Raw genomic sequence first — 27,801 nt, forward strand, 5'->3', positions numbered from 1 at the left:
CACACACACACACATATGCATAATATATTTTCCTTTCCAGATAATGGAAGATAATCCTGATGACGACACAATGATCTTGGTCCTCCGTTCGTCCCTCCTCACTGCAATACCAGTAACACAGTTTGATGGCATATCAAAAGATAATTTGTGTAACAAAGACATTGCACTAGGAGATTTAAATGCGGCTCAGGTAGGAATTTTATTCTTTGAGCCTATTTTGTTTCACCTTATTCATCTTTCCAAAATGATTTACCTGAATTTTGTATGTATATATGAACACGCATTGTCAAGAGGCCAGTTACTGCAGTATTTGTCCTAAGATAATACTTTTATATGCACTTGCTATGTTAAAAACATGGAGGCGCAATGGCCCAGTGGTTAGAGCAGCGGACTCGCGGTCGTAGGATCGCGGTTTCGGTTCCCACACCGGGCGTTGTGAGTGTTTATTGAGCGAAAACACCTAAAAGCTCCACGAGGCAGCGGCAGGGATGGTGGTGATCCCTGCTGTACTCTTTCACCACAACTTTCTCTCACTCTTACTTCCTGTTTCTGTTGTACCTGTATTTCAAAGGGCCGGCCTTGTCACTCTCTGTGTCATGCTGAATATCCCCGAGAACTGCGTTAAGGGTACACGTGTCTGTGGAGTGCTCAGCCACTTACACGTTAATTTCACGAGCAGGCTGTTCCGTTGATCGGATCAACCGGAACCCTCGTCGTCGTAACTGACGGAGTGCTTCCAAAAAATGTTAAAAACATAATAAATATCACAGAGGGATGAATATTCTAAATTGCCTTTATATTGCCAGCTACTCAACCATGAAAGAGGAATAGAAATGATTGTCAACTAAGCAAATTAAGTGTTGTTTGTTGCTTAAGACTCACTGAGCAAACTCTCGGATATTTTCTGCTGAAATATTGTAGACAGGAGAACATTATTCAATATATTTTTTTCTTTTTGATATTTCATTAAATAAGATGGCAGCAAATATTGCTGCTATTTCTAGGTGACTAAGGATCTATGTCAATTGAGGTAAAGAGGGTGTTTGTTGTTTAATCCCAGGTCACCAAGTGCTGATAGAGAAGACAGTCTTCCTTTTGTTTACATTAATGAATGACTTTAAAGTGGCAAGCTGGCAGAATTGTTAATATCCTGGGTGAAATGCCTAGTGGTATTTCGTCTGCTGCTACATTCTGAGTTCAAATTCCGCCGAGGTTGACTTTGCCTTTCATCCTTTTGGGGTCGATTAAAAAGTACCAGTTACACACTGGGGTCAATGTAATCGACTTAATCCCTTTGTCTGTCCTTGTTTGTCCCTCTATGTTTAGCCCCTTGTGGGCAATAAAGAAATAAGAATAGTTGCCTTGTGGCATTTATGTTCTGAGTTCAAATTCCATGGAGGCCAATTTTTTCATTCATTCTTCTGAAGCTGATAAAGTAAAGTACCCATTGAAATTTGTAGATTGGCAGAATTGTTTTAACATTTGTTCTGATTCAGAACATAAAGTTTTTGTTTACCAAATTCACTCACAAGATCCTGGTCAACCATTTAAATAAACACTAACCTTTAAAAAATATCTTTCTCTCAAAACATAAAACATTGTGTTCAATTTTTGTATGACAGACTATGGTATTCAGTAAAAAGTGTTCCCCAATGATAAAAGAGGTTCTCAAGACAGATCCAAGTAAACTGGGTATTCTCACAACAAAAGTGACAGAAGATATGCTTAAGGAGTTGACTGCAGACAAAACGTCTGAAGTGGTTCAAGAAGCATGTAAATATGAACGTGATCTTAATATTGATGTGGTAAGTAGCTGAAATTATTCTAGTATCTTTGAAACATATTTATTGACTTCTCTCATCATTCTGTGTGTGTAAGTGAATAAGAGAGATTGTCTGTTGTTGCTGTTGTTGTTGTTGTTGTTAAGCAACAAGACGGGTAAGGGTGATTAGATGATGTTCTAGGGCTTAGGGGCGGGAGACCCCAGACCTTGGAAAAAAAAAAAACTTTGGTCGTCTTGTTGTAGTCGAGTGCTCTTCGTTGACGCCTGACACCACTGGGAGGTGGCCTTCGAAGTCGCTGGAAATGGAGATCTCCAGGTCCAAATTCTTGAACAGCTGCTGCTGCTGATGATGATGATGCTACTGTTTGGTTTTTAAGTCCTGGGTCAGACCTGATCAAGCAGATCTATCCTCAAAGACATTTCATTTGTGATCATCTCATTTCTTTTCTTTTTATTTAAACATGATGTTTGTAGAAACTACATTATCCAATGTGTATTTTTTTTTTAAGACTGTTAAGTGTGAATTGAGGGAATTTAACTACTGTTTCTTGCCGGTCAAACATTTGGTTTAATAAAACATCCCTCTTCATATTGTGTTATTTGCTAATCACTTTAGCAAGGTTGATCTCTCCCCAAATTATTGACCAAAGCTCAATTTACATTGGTTGAAGCTAGCATTTTCACAAGATTGACAAATAGCTTTGGAAGTAAATTGGGAAGTTTCTAGGTTCATATCTTTCTGAAAATGCATTGCTTTATTACACATATGTGGCATAGTGGGTAACATACAAGATGTGTGAGAGGACATTAGTGGATAATGTGTTAGGAGTGACGGAGGGAGTGACACCAGGTAAAAAGCAAGTAATTTTAAAGTCCTTCTTTTATTCTTGCAATGGCTAGGAACTGATGGTTGTGATCAAGGAGTCCTTGGAAATTCTGTCAACTGGCCAGAGTATAGAGTGCATAAGGGGCACTCAATGAGTTCCAGTTAGGATTTTGAGAAGTTTCCTTTTGGAGTTGTTTGCCACTAGATACAAGATAGGTTAAACATTTTCAACCAGGAATTAAAATTTGGTCAATGATTTAATCAACCATATATTATCTCAGAAAATTAAAATTAATAAAAAAAAAAAAAATGGCACAAGTGTGATGATGGGTTACTTTACAAAGACAGTATATTACTAGAAAAATGCCCTTGATATAAAGGATAATTTCTCAAGTCATGCAGACTCATAAGGGCCAGTTTCATGATTTCGATAATGTATAAATTCCCCATCTTGATGGGACCCTGGTCTGTCACAGGATTATTCATTTTTGCCAGCTGAGTGGACTGGAGCAACATAAAATGAAGTGTTTTGCTCAAGAACCCAGTCCAGGAATTGAAACCACAATCTTATGATCATGAGTCCAACACCCTAACCACTAAGCCACGTACCTCCACAAATGCCCTTGATATCATACTGAACGAACAACTGTGAGTGTAAGAAGATATAAAACTCAAAATTTTGATGTGTCTGGGAGGAGTCATTTTCTTTTTGTGCCATATAATTTAACACACTCACCGGTAAAGCACAAAAAGAAAACGACTCTCTCCAAACACAACAGAATATGCTTCAACACATGGACTCACATAAAGAATCTTGCAAACCAAATTCAAAAATCAATATTTTGAGTTCTACTATTAACAGTACTTCATTTTTTTTTCAGGCAAAATTATTATTTTCTGTCTTAAAAGAGAAGGGAGTGAACGTAATCAAAGACAGTGATAAAGCTAGCTGCACAATAAAATATGCTATAAAGTGAGTTAATTTTTGCAATTTATTGATATCTTAGTGTTTTTACTGTTGGAACCAGGTTAGACCTCATCTAGAAGACCTATGATTAAAAAAAAAAAAAAAAGGTCTTTGCTTTGCTGAGAAAGTTTTAATAAGACTGGAATATGTCTGCATTTACCATCTGCACTTACTGGAATCACTGAAATAATATTTTTATTACAATATTGTTACACCTGCTTTGGGATTCTCTCATCATTACTCTAACAAATGCAAGATAGTCTGTGCATCATTGAAGAGGTCTAGACAGTGTAGGTCCAAACTGCTACAGGTGATACAATTCCGCACTATAAACTTTGGCAATATTTTCTTTTACTTGTTTCAGTCACTGACCAAAGGACTTATTCTTTGTAAGTCTAGTACTTATTCTGTTGGTATCTTCTGTCAAACCTCAATTTATGGGGATGTAAACACACCAACATCAGTTGTCATGTGATGGAGGGGGGAACAAACACAGATACACACACAAATATATACATATACTCTTTGACTTGTTTCAGTCATTTGACTGTGGCCATGCTGGAGCACCGCCTTTAGTTGAGCAAATCAATCCCAGGACTTTGTAAGACTAGTACTTATTCTATCGGTGTCTTTTGCCAAACCGTTAAGTTACAGGGACGTAAACACACCAGCATCGGTTGTTAAGCGATGTTGATGGGAACAAACACAGACGCACAAACACACACACATACACATATATATATACATATATACGACGGGCTTTCAGTTTCCATCTACCAAAACCACTCACAAGGCTTTGGTCAGCCCAAGGCTATAGTAGAAGACACTTGCCCAAGGTGCCACACAGTGGGACTGAACCTGGAATCATGCAGTTCGTAAGCAAGCTACTTACCACACAGCCATGCTTCCTACAATTTCCGTCTACCAAATCCACTCACTAGGCTTTGGTCGGCCCAAGGCTATAGCAGAGACACTTTACCAGGGAGCCAAGCAGTGGGACTGAATCCAGAACCATGTGGTTGGGAAGCAAGCTTCTTACCACACAGCCACTCCTGCACCTATATTGTTGAATTAGTGAATGTTTTGTTAACTTGTAGTCCTGAGTTAAATTCTGGATGGTAAATCTATAAGCATTTGACCACTATCTCCGTCTAGAAGATTTATCTCAACAGATGTGATGGAAGAACCAGCTGTACCAATATTTCCGATTTTAAAAAGGGTTACTTTAGTTAGTTGAACAAAGAATAAGTTTATTTTATTTTGCTTTTATATATATATATATATATATATATATATATTATAGATAAGGTGTAGGTAGGACAGTGTGGTAAGAAGTTTGCTTCCTAACTACAAGGTTCTAATTTCAGTCCCACTGTATGGCACTTTAGACAAGTGTCTTCTACTATAGTTCCAGACCAACCAAAGCCTTGTGAGTGGATTGGTAGACAGAAACTAAAAAACAAGCCAGTCACATATAAATATATATGTGTGTGTTTGTGAGAAAGAGAAAAATGGTGATGATGTTGATAGGAAATACAGCCTTGATACAGATCTTGAAGAGTATATAGTGGTAGCACTGTAATTAACAAAGCCTTTTATTGTTTTCAATGCTGAAATGAATCCTCCCATTAGGAAATCTTCACTGAGGGCTGCTATGGCTCTCAACTTCTTTGTACATGAAAACTAGAATGAATCCATGAATTTAAATACATTTCTGTAAAGACAATAGATGTTTTTCTAGGAGAAAGAAGAGCCTTCTTACTTCTAATTTCAAATTTACATATTTGTTTGAATTTATTTCCAGGGAAATCAAGAACATTAATGTGGAATCTGAGTTAGAAATTGCTGAAAGTGTGTGCAAAAATCTTGGAAATAGCATGAATGAAAAAATGTCTAAAGAATCTGGAAAAATGTTCAAAGACCTATGTTTTAAGGTAAGATAAGTGTTTGAATTATATCTATATATATAAACTGTAGTTGTGTGAGTGTCTGTCCCCTTCGATTTAGATTCCTAACTACTCCCACATTTTGCGGTGCAGTTTAACCAAATTCGGGTATCTTATAGTCGTGATTCATATCAAGCTCGTCTGAGTATTAGCACGCGTCTACAATGAGTCTACGATTTTAAAAATAACTTAACATCATTTTTTATTCCATTTTAATGCATAATTTTTCGTGTGTCGATGGCGGCGGAGTTGGCGTCCATGGTCACACCTGCACCTGTTTGCTTCTCCCCCTTCTTCCCTCCCTTGTGAAGCTGTGGGGAAGGGAGTGTAAGGAAATCAACGTCGTAAAGCGTTGTCAAGGAGACCAGCGTTCTTTTAGAACAACGACTTCATGGCTTGAAGACACCAAAACAGAAATGGCTAAGAAAGCCCGAATTGGCATCTATAAGGGAAGTAACTCTCTAAAAATGCTTATATAGTTATTTCCCTTACAAACCCGAACAACACTGGGCAATACTGCTAGTACCCTATAAAAAGCAGCTTTTTAAAATTTTATTTTTTTTAGAATCTTAACTATTCATGACAAAAAGCAAGAAGGTAGTGAAAAAAAGTTCAGTGAGTTAGCTACAAAGGATTTTTCTCTATGGGGATAAGTAGATTGTTTATTTGTAAGAAGTGTACTTGTGTAAGGTAGTGACACATGGCATTGTTTACAAAACAATTTTGAGGCCAGAGAGAATTTTCATGAGATGTAGAATACAAAGAAGATGATGTAGGTGAGTCAACTTCAATGTTACAAACATATTACTCTCTTTACTCTTTTACTTGTTTCAGTCATTTGACTGCGGCCATGCTGGAGCACCGCCTTTAGTCGAGCAAATCGACCCCAGAACTTATTCTTTGTAAGCCCAGTACTTATTCTATCGGTCACTTTTGCCGAACCGCTAAGTGACGGGGACGTAAACACACCAGCATTGGTTGTCAGGCAATGCTAGGGGGACAAACACAGACACACATACACATATATATATATACATATATACGACAGGCTTCATTCAGTTTCCGTCTACCAAATCCACTCACAAGGCATTGGTCGGCCCGGGGCTATAGCAGAAGACACTTGCCCAAGATGCCACGCAGTGGGACTGAACCCGGAACCATGTGGTTGGTTAGCAAGCTACTTACCACACAGCCACTCCTATTGTTTAGCTTTAGATTATCTCTGATTGGGAAAACCTTTAATCAAAGACATTTCAACTCATGACCATTCAGTAGTATGGGTTATACAATCTAATGTGATCTGTCCTTATATAAAATGGAAGTGAGTGGTTCAGAGGAAATTTGGCTATCATTTTTAAGCATACCATGCAACGATACAGAGACCACTTCATTGACTTGTGTATGAATCCATAATGCAAATAAATGATGAGTACAATGAAAAATGTACCACATATCTGTGGTGGTTGGGCACCCATGAAAGAGCAAGATGGAGAAAGAAGAGATGAAGCAATACCTCAGAAAGTGGGCCTCACAGATGAGATAACAAAAGACCAATATGTGACAATATGTTGTATGTTAAGTCCTCCCACACATAATACCATGGAAAAATTAACATAAAAAACATTATTTCTAAGAAGTAAAAAAAAGAACAAACAAAAAAACCCAGTTATTTTGGAAAATAGGATCTTGATAAAATTGTGACTAAGTTTTGGTTGACTTTGGTTTAATTATTCTCCAGCCTCTTCAGCAAACTACTTAGTATTGTGGAAAGTATTTTTCTAGTTGGTTGCGAACAATTTCAGCCCTTGATTACATTATTTTGAAGCATATAACTCTATTAACAGAATCTAGTGTTGTAAATATCTTGAAGTTTTTGTACGAGTTTAGCATGACCTTGTGACACACAGACAATCTCTTGGATATATGAAGACAATAAAACTAAAATTGGTTGGACAATTCTCAACACCTGTGGAATTGGATCAAACAGGCAGCTCCACTTGCATTTTCTCTCAGCCTTTCTCACAACGCATGAAGATACCATCACCAATTCTTTTATTCCTCAGAATACCAACTCCATGGAATTCCACTCGTCTTTTTATCTGCAGCTGTTGCCTCAATAATCCAAGAATAATTTATTCAACTCACTGTCCTCTAAATGTCATATACACACCTCATTATATATAGATCCATGTTTGAAACATACAGTACCTTTCTACAACTTCCTAAAACAAAAATTTGCAAAGAAATGCATTTCCTGTCAGATCATACCACAGAAACACTAGATAGAAAGTGATTAGTGAAAATGGACAGAAATAAAAATAAAGTTGGTTGAAAAATATTTTTTAATTGATGAGGTGAATGGAAGGAAAGGATCAGTAACATCAGTGGCTGAGGGACCCTACTGGAAGAGGAAGTGATGACAAGGTTGGAAGTAGGACTGGTGTGGGCATCTTTCACCTCAGGCAGCCATAGTGGATGGACATGAGTAGACATGCAAGCTAGAAAGGGCATTAGCAGTAGGTTCTAGTGGTAGGTCAGACAAGTAGGGCAGATCTCAGATTTAATCCAGCTGAACAGCCGACACTGAGAGGTAGATGAGCTGCATTTTGCTCCTCACATTACAGTTCCATCGCACTACAATAATAGTATTTTGTTATAATGATTATTACACAAATTGCAAGGTTTAATGCTTCATATATTCATTATAAATATTTTTGTTTTGTTTTCTTTTTTTTGTTTTTAGTTAGTAGTGGATAAAAAATTAAGTTTTGAAGAATTTGGAAATTTAATTAATTTCCTTGATGTGTCCGATATTTCAAAATTAGATGATGAACAACTTTTAGAAGCAGCACAGATTTTGTCACTAATTGTACAAGACAAACTTGTTTTCCAAGAAATCAGCAACAGACTTAAAAAGATCGACAGGTAAAAAAAAAAATGTTTTTGCATTTTAACTTGACAAGTTTTTGAAATAAAGCAAAATTGTTTGATAATCTATTTAGTGGTGGTAGCCATAGTAGTGGTGGAATATGGTTGTGGTGGTTTGTTTGGGTAGTGTAGATAATGGTGATTCGGGTAATAGGACACAGTTGTGATTGAGAAAGAGATGACGATGGAAGTGATGTTAGGAGTGAGACATGATAGTGGTGATAATTGTGATGGTGATGATGGTGGTTGTGGTCGTCATTATCATCATCATCATCGTCGTTTAATGTCCACTTTCCATGCTAGCATGGGTCGACAATTTGACTGAGGACTGGTCAACCAGATGGCTGCACCAGGCTCCAATCTTGATCTAGCAGAGTTTCTAGAGCTGGATGCCCTTCCTAATGCCAACCACTCTGAGAGTGTAATGGGTGCTTTTACGTGCCACCGGCATGAGGGCCAGTCAGGCGGTACTGGCTACGGCCACAAAAAAATTGGTTTTTTTTTTTTGGTGGTAATGAAAAGGATAGATATTATAATGATGGTTGGGGTTCTGATGACTGTAATGTTGTTCTGTAGTAATGTTATTATTACATGTTCCTTATATTTGACAGGCTCAGCAATCCTGCCACTCTGACTGGAGATAATATCGCTCTAATCAGCATCTTTATTGGAGGTCGGGACGACATTGATAAGATACCAAAGGTAACTGTTCAGTAATTATAAGGTTAAAAATTCATAATCTTTCTGGGCGGTAGTTGATGTTATCGTTGCTTAGCCCCCAATTAACCTTAGTCATGCAAATATATTATGAAAGATATTCAAACTATGGCATTTTATGTAGAGAAATTTTTTCCCATTCTTCTCTGAATAACAAAGAGACCAGCCACCAAAAGACATTAATAAATTTGTCATATAAAAAATATTTTTATTTGTAAATCCTAGAGCAATGATCTACTATGGTTTCTCTATAAGGATAGAATCATTTTTAACAATACCATTTTGGTGTTATCCTTCTGAATCAAAAGAGTTGATATTTGATACATTATGTCCTTAAAAGACACTTTGCTTACAGCTCTATCAAGCTGGTGTTTGAAGCATAATTTAACAACAGGTTCTTTTATAAAATTATGATGAAAGGTTTTTATTTAAATCTGAATGCTTTAAAACAATGCAGAAGGGCCACTTGATAACATTCAAAGCTGTTAAATTCACTTTAAAGTGGATTTAACTGGTTTGTATGCTATTAACTGGCTCTTCCACTCTGTGGTTGCTTCCATTTCAATACGTCTTAGCTCTGAAACTTAAAATCTGGCAAATTTGTATCATAGGATCAGAGTCAGTTTAAAGCAGGTTGATAAAAAAAGGCTTGACCCTTTAATTTCAAAATTTCTCAAGAATTACCAAATTTTCTTTTCTTTTCTTTTTTATTTTTTGCATTCTGAGTTCAAATCCTACCAAAAGTTAACTTCACCTTTCATCTTTCTGGGGTTGATAATATAAAGTATTGGTCAAATATTGGTATCAATTTTACTGACAAAAATTTTTTCCCCAAAAGAATTGCTGGATGGGAGAAGGAAAGACCAATCACCATAGCTCTTGCAAGTCTTCCAGGAGAGTTAGAACAATTTAGTTCATATTAAATTTTATCTTCAACAAGTGAATGTTGGAGGAATTATTGGCAAGTTGGTAGTTTCAGACAAGAATTATGAGGAAAAAAGACTTGTAAAAAAATGTTAAGTGAGATATCTGTGGAATTATACATAGTAGGAATAATGACAGAAAAAAAGATAGGTGTATTGAATGAGTTAGGACTGAATTAGTACACAGTAAGTTAAGTGGAACAAAAATAATTGTAGTATTTGTAGAAGAGGCAAAAACACTCTTCAACTTTTCCCCAACTTCAGGACATTGATACTCAAGAAACATTCATTATAGTTGTTGTGTATTAACAGATATGTGTCCTCATCTTGCTGGTTGTTACCATAGCATTTCAGCTAATATACCCTCCAGCCTTCATCAGGAACTTTCAACTCAACTTCAGATGGAACTTTCAACTCAACCCTGGGTTCTCATTCCCAAGGTATTTTTTGTTGTTGTTGTTGTTGTTTATTCAAGGCACTGTCTGGAATTTAACTCAGAATCTTGGGATTAATAGCCCACATTCTTAACCACTACACTATATGTCCAAGTTCAATTCCAGACAGTGCCTTGAATAAATAATAATAATGATGATAACATAAAAAAATACCTTGGGAATGAGTACCCAGGGTTGGGTTCAAATTTCCACTTAATAAACGAAATAAATAGGTAATTAATTAGCTATCCAAATGAAAGTAATTTTGTCCTTTTGTTTACAGGCGAACCTTGATTCAGCTTCCTTGCTACTGGCTGAAGCTATGAAAACACAGATGATGCTGAAGAAAAACTGCGAAGCAGAAACAGGTGATGAACCTGCATGTTCACAACTAGATCTATATTTGAAAAAGGTTGTTCAAGTTCTGGTGGCTAAGCAATCAACACGTCGCAGGAAACGGTCAACCACAGGTAATTGACAGAAATTTTTCTTTGTTGATAAGCTATTATATGCTATTATTGCTCTGATTTAAACTCTCAAGAGTACTTAGAACAAAGGAGAGTCATAGGTAACACATTTGGCCAACAGAAGGAACAATATCAGTGGTGTCAAAACAATACATTAGACCCATCGTGAATAGTTTCATCTCTAATGAACCCTATTTACTCCAAATCATTCTCCACTAAACTATAAAGAATACGAAAGAGTGCACTTAATATCAACACAAGTCAAACTACATAAGCATTACGCCCCGCGAGAAATACATATTTTTCAAAAAAAAAAAAAACGTCTAAGAAAAGATTGACTAGAAATGTTTATATTTATGGAAATAGTCACTATCACTATGCATATATAGGCATTGTTTTTTTTTTTGTTTGTTAGTATACAGTATACAGCGGTGATATATATATATATATATATATATATATATATATATCACTAGCAGTATCGCCCGGCATTGCTCGGGTTTGTAAGGGAAATAACTATATAAGCATTTTTAGAGAGTTATAGCCAAAAAATAGCAAAAAAATGCATTAAAAATGGAAAAAAAATTATGGTAAATTTTTTTTAAATCGTTGACTCATCGCAGACATTTTTAGAGAGTTACTTCCCTTATATAATAGCGAAAAAAATGCATCAAAATGGAAAAAAATGATGGTAAATTTTTTTTTAAATCGTAGACGCGCGCTAATACCCAGAAGGGCTCGATATGAATCACGACTATAAGATACCCGGTTTTGGTTAAACTGCATCGCAAAATGTGGGAGTAGTTAGGAATCTAAATCGTAGGAGACAGACACACAACTTGACTTTTATATATAAAGATTTCTATACTAACAAATCCATACACATGGGTGACATGTTGTGTTATTGAGCTAGACACTTCAATTCACATTGCTCCACTCCATTCATCTTGCAAAAATTAGTTATCCTACAATCAACCAGCGTCCCGTCCAAGTAGGGAAAATAGTCATCATAAAATCAGCATTTATGAGTCAGTATGACTCAAGAAAGTAACTTTACTTTACCTATAGGCTGACCGAAAACTTGTGAATGAATTTGGTACATGAAAACTGAAAGAAGCCTTCTGTTTGTATGCACATTTGTGATTGTGTGTGTATATCAAGTTGTATGCTTTGGTGTTTGAATAAAGAAAGATAGTATTACGTAAAGGTTATCTTACATAACTACTTGAAAATGTGTATTAAATGCATTCAAAACATCAACATTCAGTTTTTTCTTTCATTTGGACACATACACATACATGTGTATGTATGAGTTTGTGTTTCCCCTCATTTTCACATGGGTTCACTGATTGTAAAGCAAAAGGCCAAAAAGCTCATTCACATAATGCTATTTGTTGCCAATTCTCTACATAACCACCAAGTCCAGGCTGTTTGTTGTTGGATAGACTAGGAGATTATTACTTTGCTTGGAAACAAGTGCCAGTTGGCTTTGTGAAGAGCATCGAGCTGTATAAAATTCTGTACAAATGCACTTTCATCTGACCCATGTAAGCATGGAAATATGTTAGAATAATGATGATGATTTCCTCATGAGTGCTCTACGGTTCAACTGGGGTCTGTGAAGCTGGAAGGCTTCATCAGGCCCAGTCAGATCTGGCAGTGTTTCTACGGCTGGATGCCCTTCCTAACGCCAACCACTCTGTGAGTGTAGTGGGTGCTTTTTACGTGCCAGACAGAGTTGGCAAACGGCCACGAACGGATGGTGCTTTTATGTGTCACCGGCACGGGGGCCAGGCGAGTAAAAGCACCATCCGTTTGTGGCCGTTTGCCAGCTCTGTCTGGCACCTGTGTGGGTGGCACGTAAAAAGCACCCACTACACTCACGGAGTGGTTGGCGTTAGGAAGGGCATCCAGCCGTAGAAACACTGCCAGATCTGACTGGGCCTGATGAAGCCTTCCAGCTTCACAGACCCCAGTTGAACCGTCCAACCCATGCTAGCATGGAGAACGGACGCTAAATGATGATGTAAATGATGTATCAATAATAAATTTTGTTCCTAATTTCATGCCATAGTTTAACAGTCAATTGTCTTACAAATGAAAATGTTATGTGTTTAAAGTTCTTACCACACAGCCAAACCTGTTGCTTCCCAACAACATGGTTTCTGGTTCAGTTCTGCTGTATGGTTCACTGGGCAAGTGTCTTCTACTTTAGCCCTGGGATGACCAAAGCCATGTGCATGGATTTGGTAGATGGAAACTGAAAATCCATTGTGTGTGTGCGTGTGTATGTATATGCAGGTGTGTATGTGTTACTGCCTCCTTGCGTTGACATTACATAATACTTGTCGGTTTCACCCTCATGCAGATGACATCCTTTGCTTCCAATCTTCTGTAAAACATCTGTTCATGGGCAAATATTACCTCACACGGAAACAGGTGAGAGTTGGCAAGAGGAAGAGCATCAACAAATTCTGTTCAACCCATGCATGTATGGAAAAGTAGACATTCAAATGGTAACAGAAGACCCCCTTCGGTCATGGATGACCATGGGATTGTACCTAGAAAGTTCCCCTCCAAGGCACGAATCTGGGCTAGGTTGTTTATGGAAGACCAGCAGTCACTCATGCATACCAACCTCCCCTCTCCATGCCACCAATGATATCCAAGAGAAAAGCAAAGGCTGATACAGCTTGGCATCAGTGATGTTGCAACTCTACAGCTGAGTGAACTGAAGCAATGTGAAATAATGTCTTGCTCAAAAGCACAACACACAGCCTAATCTGGGAATCGAACTCACTACCTTATGATTGTGAGCCCAACACTCTAACCACTGAGCAACAGGCCTTCACTATACATTCAAATGATGATGCATATGATCGATTGTGTTTTATTTCTTTCTTCCCTACCTGAATGTTACATATGAAATTAATATTATAGATATAAATAATTTGGAAAAACAAATTTCCAAATCAATCAGGTGTAAAACCCTACAGCGCTATATGCATCTACATATAGTACTTTGGGGTCTTATTTATAGTGTATTTATATATTTATCTATAAACATACAAAGTATCTGATAAAAGTCAATATTCAATTTTGGGGGATTAATCGATATGTGGGTATTCTATTTCAGATAATACAAAAATAACCTTATGAGTATATCTGACAGTAAACTCATAGTATCAGAAATTACCAGCTATATAATGTACTTCATTAATTATATCATACTTTAGTTAATACTTATATTTATCAAATATGAAGGAACTACATGTGTTTCAGTATTGGAAGTTCCTTCATATTTAATAAATATAAGTATGATATAATTAATGAAGTATATTATATAGCTGGTAATTTAGGTTATATCCTTTAAGTGTTATTTCATGATGTGCAGACTGATACCATGAGTTTACTGTCAGATATATTCATTGGGTTATTTTTGTATTATCTGAAATAGAATACCCGCATATCGATTAATCCCCCAAAATTGGATATTATAGATATAATACATGGTTATTTCCCTTGATTGCAGCATGTGACTGTGAACTACCCTCTCAACTGGGCAGTGCAGCGGAAATGATAAGCCCTGAATCTTTGAAAGAAATGCTTTGCAATGAAAATTTTCAGACTTGTATGGAAAGACTCGGTGTGGTAAAATCCTGGTCCACAAATCATCAAGCTGTTTTTGCAGATAAAGCTAAAACCGTGAGTATGACAAATATAGTTTTCTTACAAGAGAATGTATTTAGTTTTTGTTTGTTTTGCAAAATTCTTGATGTATATGACATATTGTAACCAATATTCTTGAACTTTGGAATGAATATTCTTCCAAGAAAAATTCACTGACCCCTTCTTCAGCAACTTTTTCACAAAAAAAAAAAAAAAGGAAAACCATAGAAATCCACAGTAGTATTGTAAAAGGCTTTGATAAGCTGATCAATATTTACTCAATTATAAAGAAGTAAAGTACAACCAATGTGTGTTTTTAATGGCAATATGACCTACTCAAAGTAGAACATATTAGAAAAACGAAGTGGAAAAAATTATTTTTTAACCAAGGAACATGCTTAGCAATTGAATTCCCATGATTAAGATCTATTTAAATTCAGTGCTGCAGGATATACATCATCTATAAAATCTTTCATTTAAGTCTATGTAGTCAAGAAATTTGATTTTTAACATAGTTTTGGGTTCAGTCCCTTTGTGCATAACCTTGGGCAAGTGTCTTCTACAGTCCTATGGACCGCCAATGCCTTGCGAGTGAATTTGGTAACCAGGATCTTTGAGAAGCCCATTCCCTTTCTTCTTTTTTCCGTTTTCTTATTCTTTCCTCCCTCCCTTGAAAGTTACCTGGCAACCCCAGCAGTGAAGGTGGCATGAAAGCTGCATCCAGTATACTTAGTGTAAAGCAGGTGATGTTATGAAAGACATCCGGCTGTAGAAACCTTGTCAAAGCTGATGTAGTGATGCCATCTTGGAAATCTCCAGCACGCATGTGCAGGGTTGGATTCTTCCGGAAGTTCCCTCATGTGCATGCGCAGAAAACTAGCAGCAGCGAAATTCCCTCATATTGCACTCTTGAACGCCAGTAGCTGAACAAGACAGACACGTTTTATCAGCTCTCTGAAGCTGCTACCTCTTGGCGTATCTCCGCTATGCTTGAACGGACAGGATTTGGCTCACTCCACTTGACTACTGTGATAAGCTCCTAGGCTGCTGATTCGCCCAGAGGAAGAAATATATATATTGCAAATCAAGAAATAAATATTTATACTGTTGACATTAATCGGAATTCTTGGCTCTTTCTTTGATTAATAATTTTAATGTAAAAGATGCGAGCTGCACCAATCCAGTGCAGGGACCTCTCATCCTGTTACACTGACATGGAGCAAGATGCTGTAGCTAACTGGATCCTCTCAAACTGTCCAATCCATTTCAACATGGAAAATAGAAGTTAAATGATGATGATGATGATGATGTGTATGTTTTTTCATCACTTGACAACTAGTGCTGGTTTGTGTGTTTACCTCATAACTTGATGGTTTAACGAAAAAAAGGGACTGATAGAATAAATGCTAAACTTAAAGATAAGTGCTAGGGTTGATTTGTTTGTCTAACCCTGTAAGGCAGTGATCCATTATGGCTGCAGTTCAATGAGTGGAATAAGTAAACGGATAAAGGAGTAAATACCTGATAAGATTATGATTTTCCAGATTAATCACCTGTACCTTTGTAGAATATATTTATAATATCTCTTCTTTTATTCATTTGACTCTGCTGGGGCATAGGATATTGAGAAGTGATCTCCATCTGTATTGATCTTTGGCAATGGATTGCAGTTGTCTGTAATTGCTTCAGTGTCTTTGGACCTTCTGCATATTGTATTTGGTCAGCTATGCTTCCATTTTCCTTGGGTGTCCATTTGAGGAATTAACTTATAATGCTGGAAGCAGATTTCCATAGGATGACAGCATGGAAAATAAATAAACATTACACGATAATGATGATGATACAATAGGCTTCCATACGGTTTCCTTAGTCCAAATGTTACTCACAAATCATTAGTCAACCCAGAACTATAACAGTAAACATTTGCCCAATGTACAAAACAGTGGCACTTCTTAATCACATAGTCATATCTGCAGATGTAGTTATCTTAACATATATTTTAACTGTCTTTTCTACATGTCTAAATTTTTCAATAATAATTAAAATTTTCTGATTGATTAATCCTGCCTTCTGTGTTTCATAAATGGTTAACAATGTTGAAAGTTGCAATAATAGTCATAATTTCAATAGTAGTTTTTATCAAAAATGGCCTAAAATATAGAATCATAAAAGATGATGTTAATAACTCAGAAAATGTTTATTAATATACAGTAATTTTTTTCTTTTATTTTCCAATTCTAGATCCTAGGTTCACCCATATCTACAAAATGGTCTGAATCCACTTTGAAATCTGTGGTTCCTGCAATACCAGGTCTATCAGTTGATGAAATTAGCAGCTTAGATCTCAATACATTGGATCTTGCTTTTAGTTTAGGCAATCAAATCACCTGGCAGTCTGATAAGGTAAAGATATTTGTTTTATCATTATTTGCAGAAAGCTCTCAAGGTGGCAGAATTGTTAAGAGTTTAAAAATAAAATCCCTTGCAACATTTCTTCCGGCTTTTTTATGCACAGAGTTCAAATTTCACCAAGATCAACCTTTTATTCCACAAGGGTTAATAATAATGAAATTATAGTATACAGTACTCAGGTGCACCACAACTTGTCAAAAGTGCGTTTAAAGCATATGCAGTAATGTACAAATGTCTGGAAAGTGAACAGTGTATGAGTCAGATACATACTTGCATGTGTATGGAGGGGAGAAATTCAAGTGTAGTGTTGGCGAATCTCAGGAAGCATGAAAGTTTTGAAGGATGCAGTGCTCCGACAACTAACAAATGATGCCGGCAGTTTGTTCCATACTTCAGCAACTATTAGCGTGAAAAAATGTTTCCTGAAGTCATGGGAGCTGTGCTGTTTTCTGACTTTGTAGACATGTCCACGGGTGTTAGACAGGTAGAGTTTGAAAAGGTGCTCAGAGTTATTGTTTGTAAGATGGTTAATAATTTTATGGGTGTCTGCCAAGTCATAGTAACATACCAGCTTCCTTCTTTCCCCCAGCTTGTTTAGGAGTTACAATATCGTTGGTGGTACAATGATCCCCTGTAGAAACAAGTTGAAGCTGCTAGTGAATATATACATGATGTTTTGACAGACTATTGGAGAGTCTTCATGGTTTGGCTATTTTGGGGAATGAGAAGGGTGATGGCTGTTGACAGCCATGTGAGTACATTTAACATGCCCTTGATCTTCTTTTCATACAATGTTGTTAAGTCACACCGATAAAATTTGAGATATTTTATTCAATAACCTGTAATAAGATCTGGACCAGGAGATTTCCTGATTGGTATCTTCTTTTAGATTATTCTGTCAAATGTAATACCTATTTATTCATATTGCTTTGAATTAATCATGTATTATCTTGCAGTTTTGAGATTTTCACGATGTGATTGGTTATTTTTAGAAGGACACTGTATGGTAGGTGTGAGAGGCTGCATCTGGATGGTTTGAACAGAAAACAGGTAGAATATTTAGGCCAGGTGTGGCCAGTTTGAATGCTAAAGGGCCAGTATAAAGTTTTTGTCCAGCATGTTTGCAGTACTGGGGGTTGATATGGGAATGAACCTGATACTATATTTAGGAAATGCAGGCATAAATAGGTGCTTATGTGTGTATGTAAATGTATATATGTGTTTATGTATCATAAATGCAACCATTATTGTGACTTGTTTCTCTTTGCAGTTGAAAGCAACGTTTGATGTGCTTTATAAAAAGTTACTGAACTCCAGCAGCAGTTATATCACCAGCCTTGAACTACAAACATTTCGTAATCTGCTTTGTGGCATGAACACTAATATTATTCAATCAATAAAATCTGATGAATATTCGTAAGTTGCATCAACTTTACTCCCTTCAGAAACGCACACACATAAACACCATATATTTGTTTATTGTGAAGGTGTGTGTCTTAGTGGTTAGGGCATTCAGCTCATGAGTTCAATTCCTAGCAACATGTTGTGTCCTTGAGCAAGACACTTTATTTCACATGACTCCAGTCCACTCAGCTGGCAAAAATGAGTTGTACCTGTATTTCAAAGGGCCAACCTTGTCACATTTGGTGTGTCATGCTGAATCTCCCTGAGAACTATGTTAAGGGTACATGTTTCTGTGGAGTGCTCAGCCTCTGGCAAGTTTATTTCACGAGCAAGATGGGACCCTTGTCATCATAACCGATAGAGTGCTCCTTATTTCTTTAAATTTGTTTATTCATTTAATACAAGCATGTTGAATTGAGCAGGTTGTAAGAGCAGCCTTGCCAAAGTCAACTTTACTCCTTTATACAAACCTCATGTCTTTGTTTTATGAGGCATGGCCACAGAGATCTGCATAAAATTTATAAGTGCCTATAGACAAGGATTTAATCTTAAGTGAACTAAAAAGCCCACTCTCCAGCAACTAAAATGGTATTTGAAAATATTGTTGATATAAGAATCTTATGTTCATGTGATATTTTCATGTTTTATATCTGCTTCCAGAACTGCAGCTCGAGAACTTGGAAACATTGACTGTTTTACGAATGCGCAGCACAAACTTTGGGTCAAAAAGGCCAAAGATGTATACCAAGATGTTGACAAGTGGTCAGATTCAATAATTGCAAGCATGGGAGCTGTGATTAGTAAGTAATAGTAACATACTTGTGTTGTTAGATTTGAATATATAAAACATCTCTTCAAAGACTTACATTAAAAAACCAATTAACAGTATATAATGATAATCATAATCAATAAGTCTTGAGGTTTTAACCTTTTTGATACTTAACTGATCTTGTTCGTATTGTATAGACTCCTTGTTTTAAAGTGAACTAAAAATATTCAATTAAAATTTCATGTTAATTTGTTCCAAACATCAGCTTCAAAGTGACAATGTTATTTCACTATATTCATTATTTAAAAAATTAATCGGAAGAAAAAACAATGTATTTCTATAGAAATATGCTAATAGGGTTTAAGGTAAGGAAAAATGAGTTAACTAAATGTTTTTCTAAAGTAAGGCATGGTTTATCCATAACTCACCTGTCACAGCAATGATACATTAACATTTAAAATGAAGTTCTGACATTTCTTAGTCTTTCCTACAGTTGGTGAAGGTTATTCAAATGGCAATTAAATATAAAAATCAAGATGAAAAGAATTTGTATATGTATTGCTGAAGTCCAGCCCAAATCTAATCAAGCAAACTTATGAAAGGCAATCTGGTCATGAATGTATATTTCTGAAGTTATAGAGAATTACATTCTCTAATGTATCCTAGCTGTCTGACTTCCATGCCGGTGGCACGTGAAAAGTACTATTTGAGGGTGATCGTTACCAGCGTCGCCTTCTGGCACGTGAAAAAAAAAACATTCGAGTGAGGTTGTTGCCAGTATCGCTGGACTGACTCCTGTGCAGATGGGACGTAAAAAACACCATTTTGAGCGTGGCCATTGCCAGTACCGCCTGACTGGCCCTCGTGCCGGTGGCACATAAAAGCACCCCCTACACTCTCGGAATGGTTGGTGTTAGGAATGGCATCCAGCTGTAGAAACTCTGCCAGATCAGATTGGAGCCTTGTGCACCAGTCCTCAGTCAAATTGTCCAACCCATGCTAGTATGGAAAGCGGACGTTAAACGATGATGATGATTAGAGAACCAGCTGAAAGTGCTGAACAACCATTAAGAGGCTTCCAAATGTTGGGCTGTTTCAACCAAACCTATAATCATTGCACATTCCATCCTATTTTTTAGAATGTGTAGAACCAATTTACCTTATCTTTCATTTGTGTGATTTAGCTCTCTGAGGGGTCCTCATTGTATGCATTCTACTTCTTGGTCCACTTGTCATAAGATCTGGACTATACAATGGTCTCTTTTACTTGCTTCAGTCATTGGATGGCAGCCATGCTGAGACACCACCTTCGAGAACTTTTAGTCGAATGAATCGCACCCAGTACTTATTCTACCCGACACTTTTGCTGAACTGGGACATAAACACACCAATACTTGTTGTCAAGTGGTGATGGGAACAAACACACACAGATAGTTTCCATCTACCAAATCCACTTACATGGCTTTGGTCGACCTGGATCTGTAGTAGAAGACACTTGCCCAAGGTCTCATGCAGTGGGGCTGAACCCAGAACCATGTGGTTGGGAAGCAAGCTTCTTACCACACAGGCATGTGGATCTCTTCTCACCATAAAATGTAAATTATGAAATATATATTGAGAATATCTTTAAGAGGAAAATAGGCAGAGCAAATCATTTCTGTACCTAACTCACAGAAGTGGATGTATGTAACATTCAGGTCAATATGCAAATAGTTTGCATAAGAATGCTTTGTAATGCTGAAAATATTAGAAAAAATGTATATAACAAGAGAGATGAGAATGGATACAATACAAGCTTAGGGTTGAAGTACACAGTGGTTAAATGCTTGTGTATAAGATTGATGTTAACTAAGCATCTTATCACATATTTTGTGGTGCAAATATGGCTATGTTTTTACAACCATGTGATCCTTGCTGGATTCTGCAATGCAGCACCAACCAAACCCTTATGTAATTTGGTAGACAGAAACCGTATGGAAGCCTGCTCACGATCTTAAGGCCCTGAGTTCAATTACTGGCAGCATGTGCTTGAGCAAGGCATGTTATCTCCCTTTGCTCCAGTCCTCTCAACTGGCAATAATGAGTACCTGTATTTCAAAGGGTTAGCCCTATGCTGAATTTCCAAGAGCACTTATATTCAAGGTGTGCATGCCTGGGGAGTGCTCAGCCATTTGCTTGTTAATTTCACAAGCAAGCTGTTCTGTTTCTTGGATCAATTGGAAGTCTCATTATCATAACCAACAGAGTGCCAGCATGTAGACATACTCAATGACACGTAGTTGTCTTTAAGGCTATAAACACTGGCACGAAATTAAAACACCAGTGATATTTTGTTGTGACTCTTGCTACCAAAAATACTGTGAACCAGTGAATGGCCTAATTGAAACCTGTAAACAATTAGGGAAGGCAGCAAGCTGGCAGAAACGTTAGCACACCGGGTGAAATGCTTAGTGGTATTTCGCCTGCCGCTACATTCTGAGTTCAAATTCCGCCGAGGTCGACTTTGCCTTTCATCCTTTCGGGGTCGATTAAATAAGTACCAGTTTCACACTGGGGTTGATACAATCGATTTAATCCATTTGTCTGTCTTCAGCCCCTTGTGGGTAGTAAAGAAATAGGTATTTTGTCTGCTGTTATGTTCTGAATTCAAATTCCACCGAGGTCAACTTTGCCTTTCATCCTTTCAGGATCAATAAAATACCAGTTATGCACTGGGGTCAATGTAATCGACTTAATCCCTTTGTCCCTGTTTGTCCCCTCTATGTTTAGCCCCTTGTGGACAATAAAGAAATAAGGAAACCTGTAACCAATGAGAACTATTGTTCTCTAATTCCAACAAAAGAAAAATCTATGTTACTTTTCCCATCAAAGATGGTGCTTTAGTATAAGCATTTGAGAAAATAATCAAGCTATTGCATGTAATACATTTCAGGTGGTTTATCAGCCGAAGATTTACAGAAGCTAACATCAACACAAATCACTGCAATACTTCCAGACACAATACCAAAGATTGCCGCTGAATCTCTGAAGGTAACAGTTCACTAATTCTACAAGGTTGTGACATAGTAGGCTACTGTGACCTGTAATTGGTTCACTTACTTGGGAAACGAACGAGCCTAGTATAATTGTCTTGCAATACAAACTACACCATTCTTGCATAACTTGGCAAATGCATTCTCTGTAGTTTCAGTCATCAGTATAAGTGCTTCCTACACTTTCTGATATGGCAGACAACTCAAAGTGTCTGCTATATCCTTCACTTAGTCCAGCATGGTCACTTTCAATGAGAAACAAGGATATAGTGCTTGTGAGCCATGTATTTACAAGGTTGTAAGTATAGTCGAGCTAACGGTTCCTCACGAAGATAATATGGACGCCGCTCGGGCTCGAAAATTGAACCGTTATGAAAACCTCCTCGAGGAATGTGAAGACGCAGGCTGGAAAGCGGAACATTTTCCTATCGAAGTCGGATGTAGAGGGTTTGTAGGACACAGCGTGAGACGACTATTGTTATCGCTAGGCCTAACTCATCGTAAGGTCAATACCACCATGACTAATATCCAATCTACAGTGGAGAAGGCTAGCCACTGGATTTGGTTAAAAAGAGACGATGAGCGATGGCTAGAAGTATATTGAGTTCTTCATAACCAGCTGATCTAGCAAGCGGGGCCTCATATCAGTGAGGGGAGCCGGTGCGCATTGATGCCGTTGAGAGGTAGGCCCGAAACGGCGCGCATTCTCTCCTGATGACCCCATACACTTGCTAGCTTCCGATATACAGAGCTTTTAACTGGTAGCACTTGCATGTGCAAGTTGTTTGCAAGACATCTGAAAGTTGCCAATAGACAATAATAATGCAAGTTCTATTACTCTTCACAAATTTTAGATCAGTGGAAATTACAACATACTACTAAGAAAATGCAAATCAACTTTTGCAACATGAAATGGGATATAGATTCTGCAACATAAGAACTAGATGCTTACTCAATGTAGGCCTAGGTACTGTACGTCTCAAACATATTGCATTCCTGTTTAACCGTGCCTCTTATTCTTACCCTTCTTTTCAAGAACTTTCATCCACACCAGTTCCGCTATCTGACAACATCCCAAGTTCAGAAAATAACTGCAGCACAAAAATCTGAATTAAACAGTGAACAAACAGATATCATTAACGAAAAATTAAAAGACATTAATAACATACTGGATAAAAACAATAGTGATGGTAACTATACAATTTGATTTTTTACAAACAAGCTAATATAATTTTTTGGCTAGGGATTAGAAATCTTAACTAAAAGCTGTCAACACAAACCATTAATTTTCTGATAATACTTAACTTAATGATTAACAACTTTAATCCTTTAGCATTCAAACAGGCTATATTAGGCTCGAAATATTCCGCGTGTTTCATGCTCAGACTGTCCAAATTGGGCCTCCTCCACCCGCCTTACCATGTCAGTCTAAAAATAAACAAACTCATCAAAATCTCAAAACAAGATAATGCATAATTAATTCAAAACAATGTGAATAAATAAGCATTAATTTCAACAGAATAATCAGAATGCTAAAGGTTTAATGACATTTTCATTATCTAAGCAAAAATATTTGAAATTAAAATATATCTAATAGACTAATGAAATTTATGTAACAAAATTTCTTTGTAAATTTTCACTTCGAATGTTTTCATAAATGTTGTTTAAAAGGGACCACACTTTTAGCATTAAGGCCATTAGCATTTGAAAACGTGTTTTTATGATAAACTTTTAAACCAATACAATCTTTTTGTCCATCTTTCTCCAGGATCTCGCAGCAATGTGAACGTCGCAGTTATGATCTTCAGTATCCTGTTGCTCATTCTATATTAAACAACATGAAAACTATATTTTTGAACAGCATTTTAATAATTATTTTTAATAATATTGTATACGTTTTCAGTTCAAATCTTTCCAAGGTCAACTTTACCCCTTATGTGTCAATAAAATGAAGTATCAGTTAAGTACAGTCCTCTCCTCTTTCTTGGCCTTGGCCAGGTTACAAACTTATTTACACAATTCTTTTAATAAATATTTAATTTCCTGACTAGTGTATACATAGCACATCAACTGAAAACACTCCTAGAAATCAAATTGCTATTATTCAAAAGCAGGTTCTTGAACACTGCAAGTTTCAAATTCCTATGTATTAGGACAGGACACTCATTTTTATAATTTATCCTACATTAATATTTAAAACTTCACATAAAAAAAAAGTTTAATCAATTTAAAATAAGCACCTTTTTAAAATTACTTTTTCATTTACTAATTTTAATTACTCTATGTACACTCTACACACAGCTGAATTCAGAGATCCCTCATATACCACTATGGAATTAAATTCCAACTGAAGATAACTTTTTTTTTAATTATGTCTTATTTTGCATTAGTCATAAATAAAACACTAAATTCAGCTTTTCTGTAATTTGATATCACACTGAAATAAAGTATTTTCAGATCAAAGATGTACTTTGTTTTCTTTTTAGATCTGATCAATGAATCAAAGGTGTTGCAATCTGATTATTCTATATCATAAAATCTTGGTCAAGTTTGTTTTAATTTTAGAAAATGAAGAATTTGGTAAAATAACAGTCACTATGAAATTGTAGTACTGTGGCACGTAAAAAACACCCACTACACTCTCAGAGTGGTTGGCGTTAGGAAGGGCATCCAGCTGTAGAAACTCTGCCAGATCAAGAATGGAGCCTGGTGCAGCCATCTGGTTTGCCAGCCCTCAGTCAAAATCATCCAACCCATGCTAGCAAGGAAAGTGGACGTTAAACGATGATGAATATAACATGAAATTTACAGGGAGCATCTTTTTTCCCAAGACATTAATTCAAGAATTATTAGATTAGAAACCCTCTTATAACATGTGTACTAAATCATAAGCACAACCCAACACAAAATATAAAGAGACTATGCAAACCCACAATGATCCTTAACCCTTTCGTTACCAACCCAGCTGAAACCGGCTCTGGCTCTGAGTATAAATGTCTTATTTTCATAAGTTTTGAATTAAAATCTTCCACCAAACCTAAGTCACAATTTATGTTCCTAACACCAGCTGAATGATAACTAAGTTATTTTACTAAATTCTTTGTTATATTTAAAGTAACTGAAAGAAACATAGAGCATCCCAAATTAAATACGGTAACGAAAGGGTTAATTGGACATATCTATAATTAAAAGAACCAGCTACATCATGTCGAGAGACGTGTGTAGCTTTTAAATATGTAAAATTATAGCTATATTAAGTCAAACATTAATTAACTTTTCTTGCTTGTGATTACTTGCCCTTACACACACACCATAACAAAAAAAAAAATCATCAATATACTCATTGACATCAGATAAAAAAACTTCCCAGTACATTACTTTTATTAAAACTTCAATGAAATTTAATGAGTAAATTAATATTTAAAATGACATAAAAATTATGATTTGCTTGAGAATATATTTAGCCTTTTTTTTTTCTAATATCAAGAGATGTAAAATCGACAAAGCAATGAGAAGCTTAACTAAATAAATTAGGTATGAATATTAGAAATAACCGACACTATTTTCCATAAAGGCGGTGCTCCAGCATGGCCGCAGTTAAATGACTGAAACAAGTAAAAGAGTATTAAGACAGGAATCACTCAGATTCTTATTTTCAGCATGTCAAGCATCAGAGAAGCTCTAGTACTTATGTTAATATTTATTTTGAAATAAAAAAAAAACCAAACTAAAATGTTTTCAGAAGAGATGGGAATAAATCAGTCAAAAATTGCTATTTTGATTACTGGGCATTGTTCACATTACTAAATGGTTAGGTTAATTTTTTGGCTCAAAAAGCAAGGCCATGTAGGGGGACATGGAGTTATGTACAGGGTGGTGTTCATGCCATTTGTGGTCAAGGGAGACTTTGAACCGAGCGGTTGTCGGCATCATCACTATCTCGTCCGGCAGCTTATTCCACGGATCCGCAACCCGGACGGAGAAAGCCCCTCTCCTTCGATTGAGATGAAATCGTCACAGATAGAGCTTTTCGGAGTGACCCCGCAGCCGACGCTCTGGAGCAGGAGTGAAGAACAGCTCTTTCGAGAGGTTACACTTTCCACTTATGATATTGTGAGCAAGAATGAGATCACCACAGCGTTATCGTTTTTCTAGAGAATAAAGGTTGAGCGTCTTCAGCCTTTCTTCATAAGACAAATGCTTGAGACCAAGAACCATGCGGGTAGCCAGCTTCTGGACTCTTTCGAGATGTTGTATGTCTTTGAGGAGATAAGGAGTTGAGGCTTGAATCCCATACTCCAAGATGGGTCTCACCAGCATGACAGAGTGATAGGAATATGGCTGCTGTGAGCATTCCGAATGACCGTCGAATCAAAAACAGAACTCTGTGTGCTTTGTTGGCAGCATGGATGCACTGGGCCAAAGGCAAAAAGGAAGAATCCACCAAGATACCCAGGTCCTTTACCTGGTCGGTCCTCTCCAGCAGCAGATGACCTAGCTCGAAAGCAAGTCGAGTTGCAGAAGAGCCAACAGGCAGATGACAGCACCTCGACATGTTCAGACATAGGTCCCATTCGTTAGACCATCTCCAAACTTAGTGGAGGCATCAATGAAGATCCTCTATATCACCGCTAGGAGCGACCAGTTTGACATCATCGGCAAACAGAAGGGTGTGTTGCGTGAGGTCGTCGGGCAAGTCATTTATGAAGACTAAGAAGAATAAGGGCCCAAGCACTGAACCTTGAGGCACGCCACTGCTTGAACTGGAGACGTCGGACAGCGAACCATTAACTTGGACTTACATACTTTCCTTAAGGATGGTTTTGAACATCTTGCTGATTATTGAAGGGAAACCGGTTGGTAGTTAAGCGGGTGTCGCGGCTCCCTTTTTTGAAAATTGGGCAGATTATTGCTGTTCTCCAGTCCGCAGGTATAACACCTGTCGCCAATAACATATTGAATAGAAGTATTAAAGGCTCGCAGATGACCGGAGCCAACGCTTTGATAACCTGTGGGTGTATGCTGTCAGGGCCGTGATCCTTGTTGACATCGAGGTCTTGAATAATGCGTTCTGACCAATCTAAGCATTGGAGGTACCGATCTATCAAATGGAGGGGGTTCACAACCATCATCTTGTTTGAAAATAGTTGAAAAAGCCTCGGCAAATAACTGACTCTGTTGATAAGGGTCCTCAATCGATACACCTGTTGAGTCAACCAACGTTGCAATTTGGTTTTTCAAGTGGGAATTCCGTTGGACATGAGCAAAGGTTTTTGGACTGCGACTGGCATTTGCCGCGATTCTGTATTCATATCTGAAGTGTTCTTCCTTTTCAATTTTCACGGCTCGGTCTCGTTGAGTTTTGTACACCTCAAAAGCTGCAGTTGAATCTAGATTTTTGAATTCAGCCCAAGCAATATCTCTGAGTCGAAGTTCTCGTTTAACCTTCTTCATCACCCAGGGCTTGTGTTTCTTCTTCTTGGGAAGCCCAACGGGTACTGCTTGGTCAGTCAACCAGATTACA

General features: G+C 37.1%; 1 protein-coding gene across 1 annotated transcript in view; it reads left to right on the plus strand.

The window, feature by feature from the left end:
• The window catches only part of LOC115212334, a 178,207-nt gene extending 153,467 nt beyond the window's left edge, over positions 1 to 24,740 (plus strand). The window contains exons 39-52 of the mRNA XM_029781198.2: positions 41 to 190; positions 1,623 to 1,805; positions 3,491 to 3,582; positions 5,381 to 5,510; positions 8,266 to 8,447; positions 9,062 to 9,152; positions 10,808 to 10,994; positions 14,524 to 14,696; positions 16,902 to 17,063; positions 18,343 to 18,488; positions 19,137 to 19,276; positions 22,178 to 22,275; positions 23,314 to 23,467; positions 24,046 to 24,740. Coding sequence (XP_029637058.1) covers positions 41 to 190; positions 1,623 to 1,805; positions 3,491 to 3,582; positions 5,381 to 5,510; positions 8,266 to 8,447; positions 9,062 to 9,152; positions 10,808 to 10,994; positions 14,524 to 14,696; positions 16,902 to 17,063; positions 18,343 to 18,488; positions 19,137 to 19,276; positions 22,178 to 22,275; positions 23,314 to 23,467; positions 24,046 to 24,110 — 1,953 coding nt within the window. The 3' untranslated portion in view covers positions 24,111 to 24,740. The remainder of the gene's footprint in view (positions 1 to 40; positions 191 to 1,622; positions 1,806 to 3,490; positions 3,583 to 5,380; positions 5,511 to 8,265; positions 8,448 to 9,061; positions 9,153 to 10,807; positions 10,995 to 14,523; positions 14,697 to 16,901; positions 17,064 to 18,342; positions 18,489 to 19,136; positions 19,277 to 22,177; positions 22,276 to 23,313; positions 23,468 to 24,045) is intronic.
• Positions 24,741 to 27,801: the final 3,061 nt, after the last annotated feature.

Source organism: Octopus sinensis, linkage group LG5 (assembly GCF_006345805.1).
Source record: "Octopus sinensis linkage group LG5, ASM634580v1, whole genome shotgun sequence".
NCBI classification, from domain to species: Eukaryota; Metazoa; Mollusca; class Cephalopoda; order Octopoda; family Octopodidae; genus Octopus; species Octopus sinensis.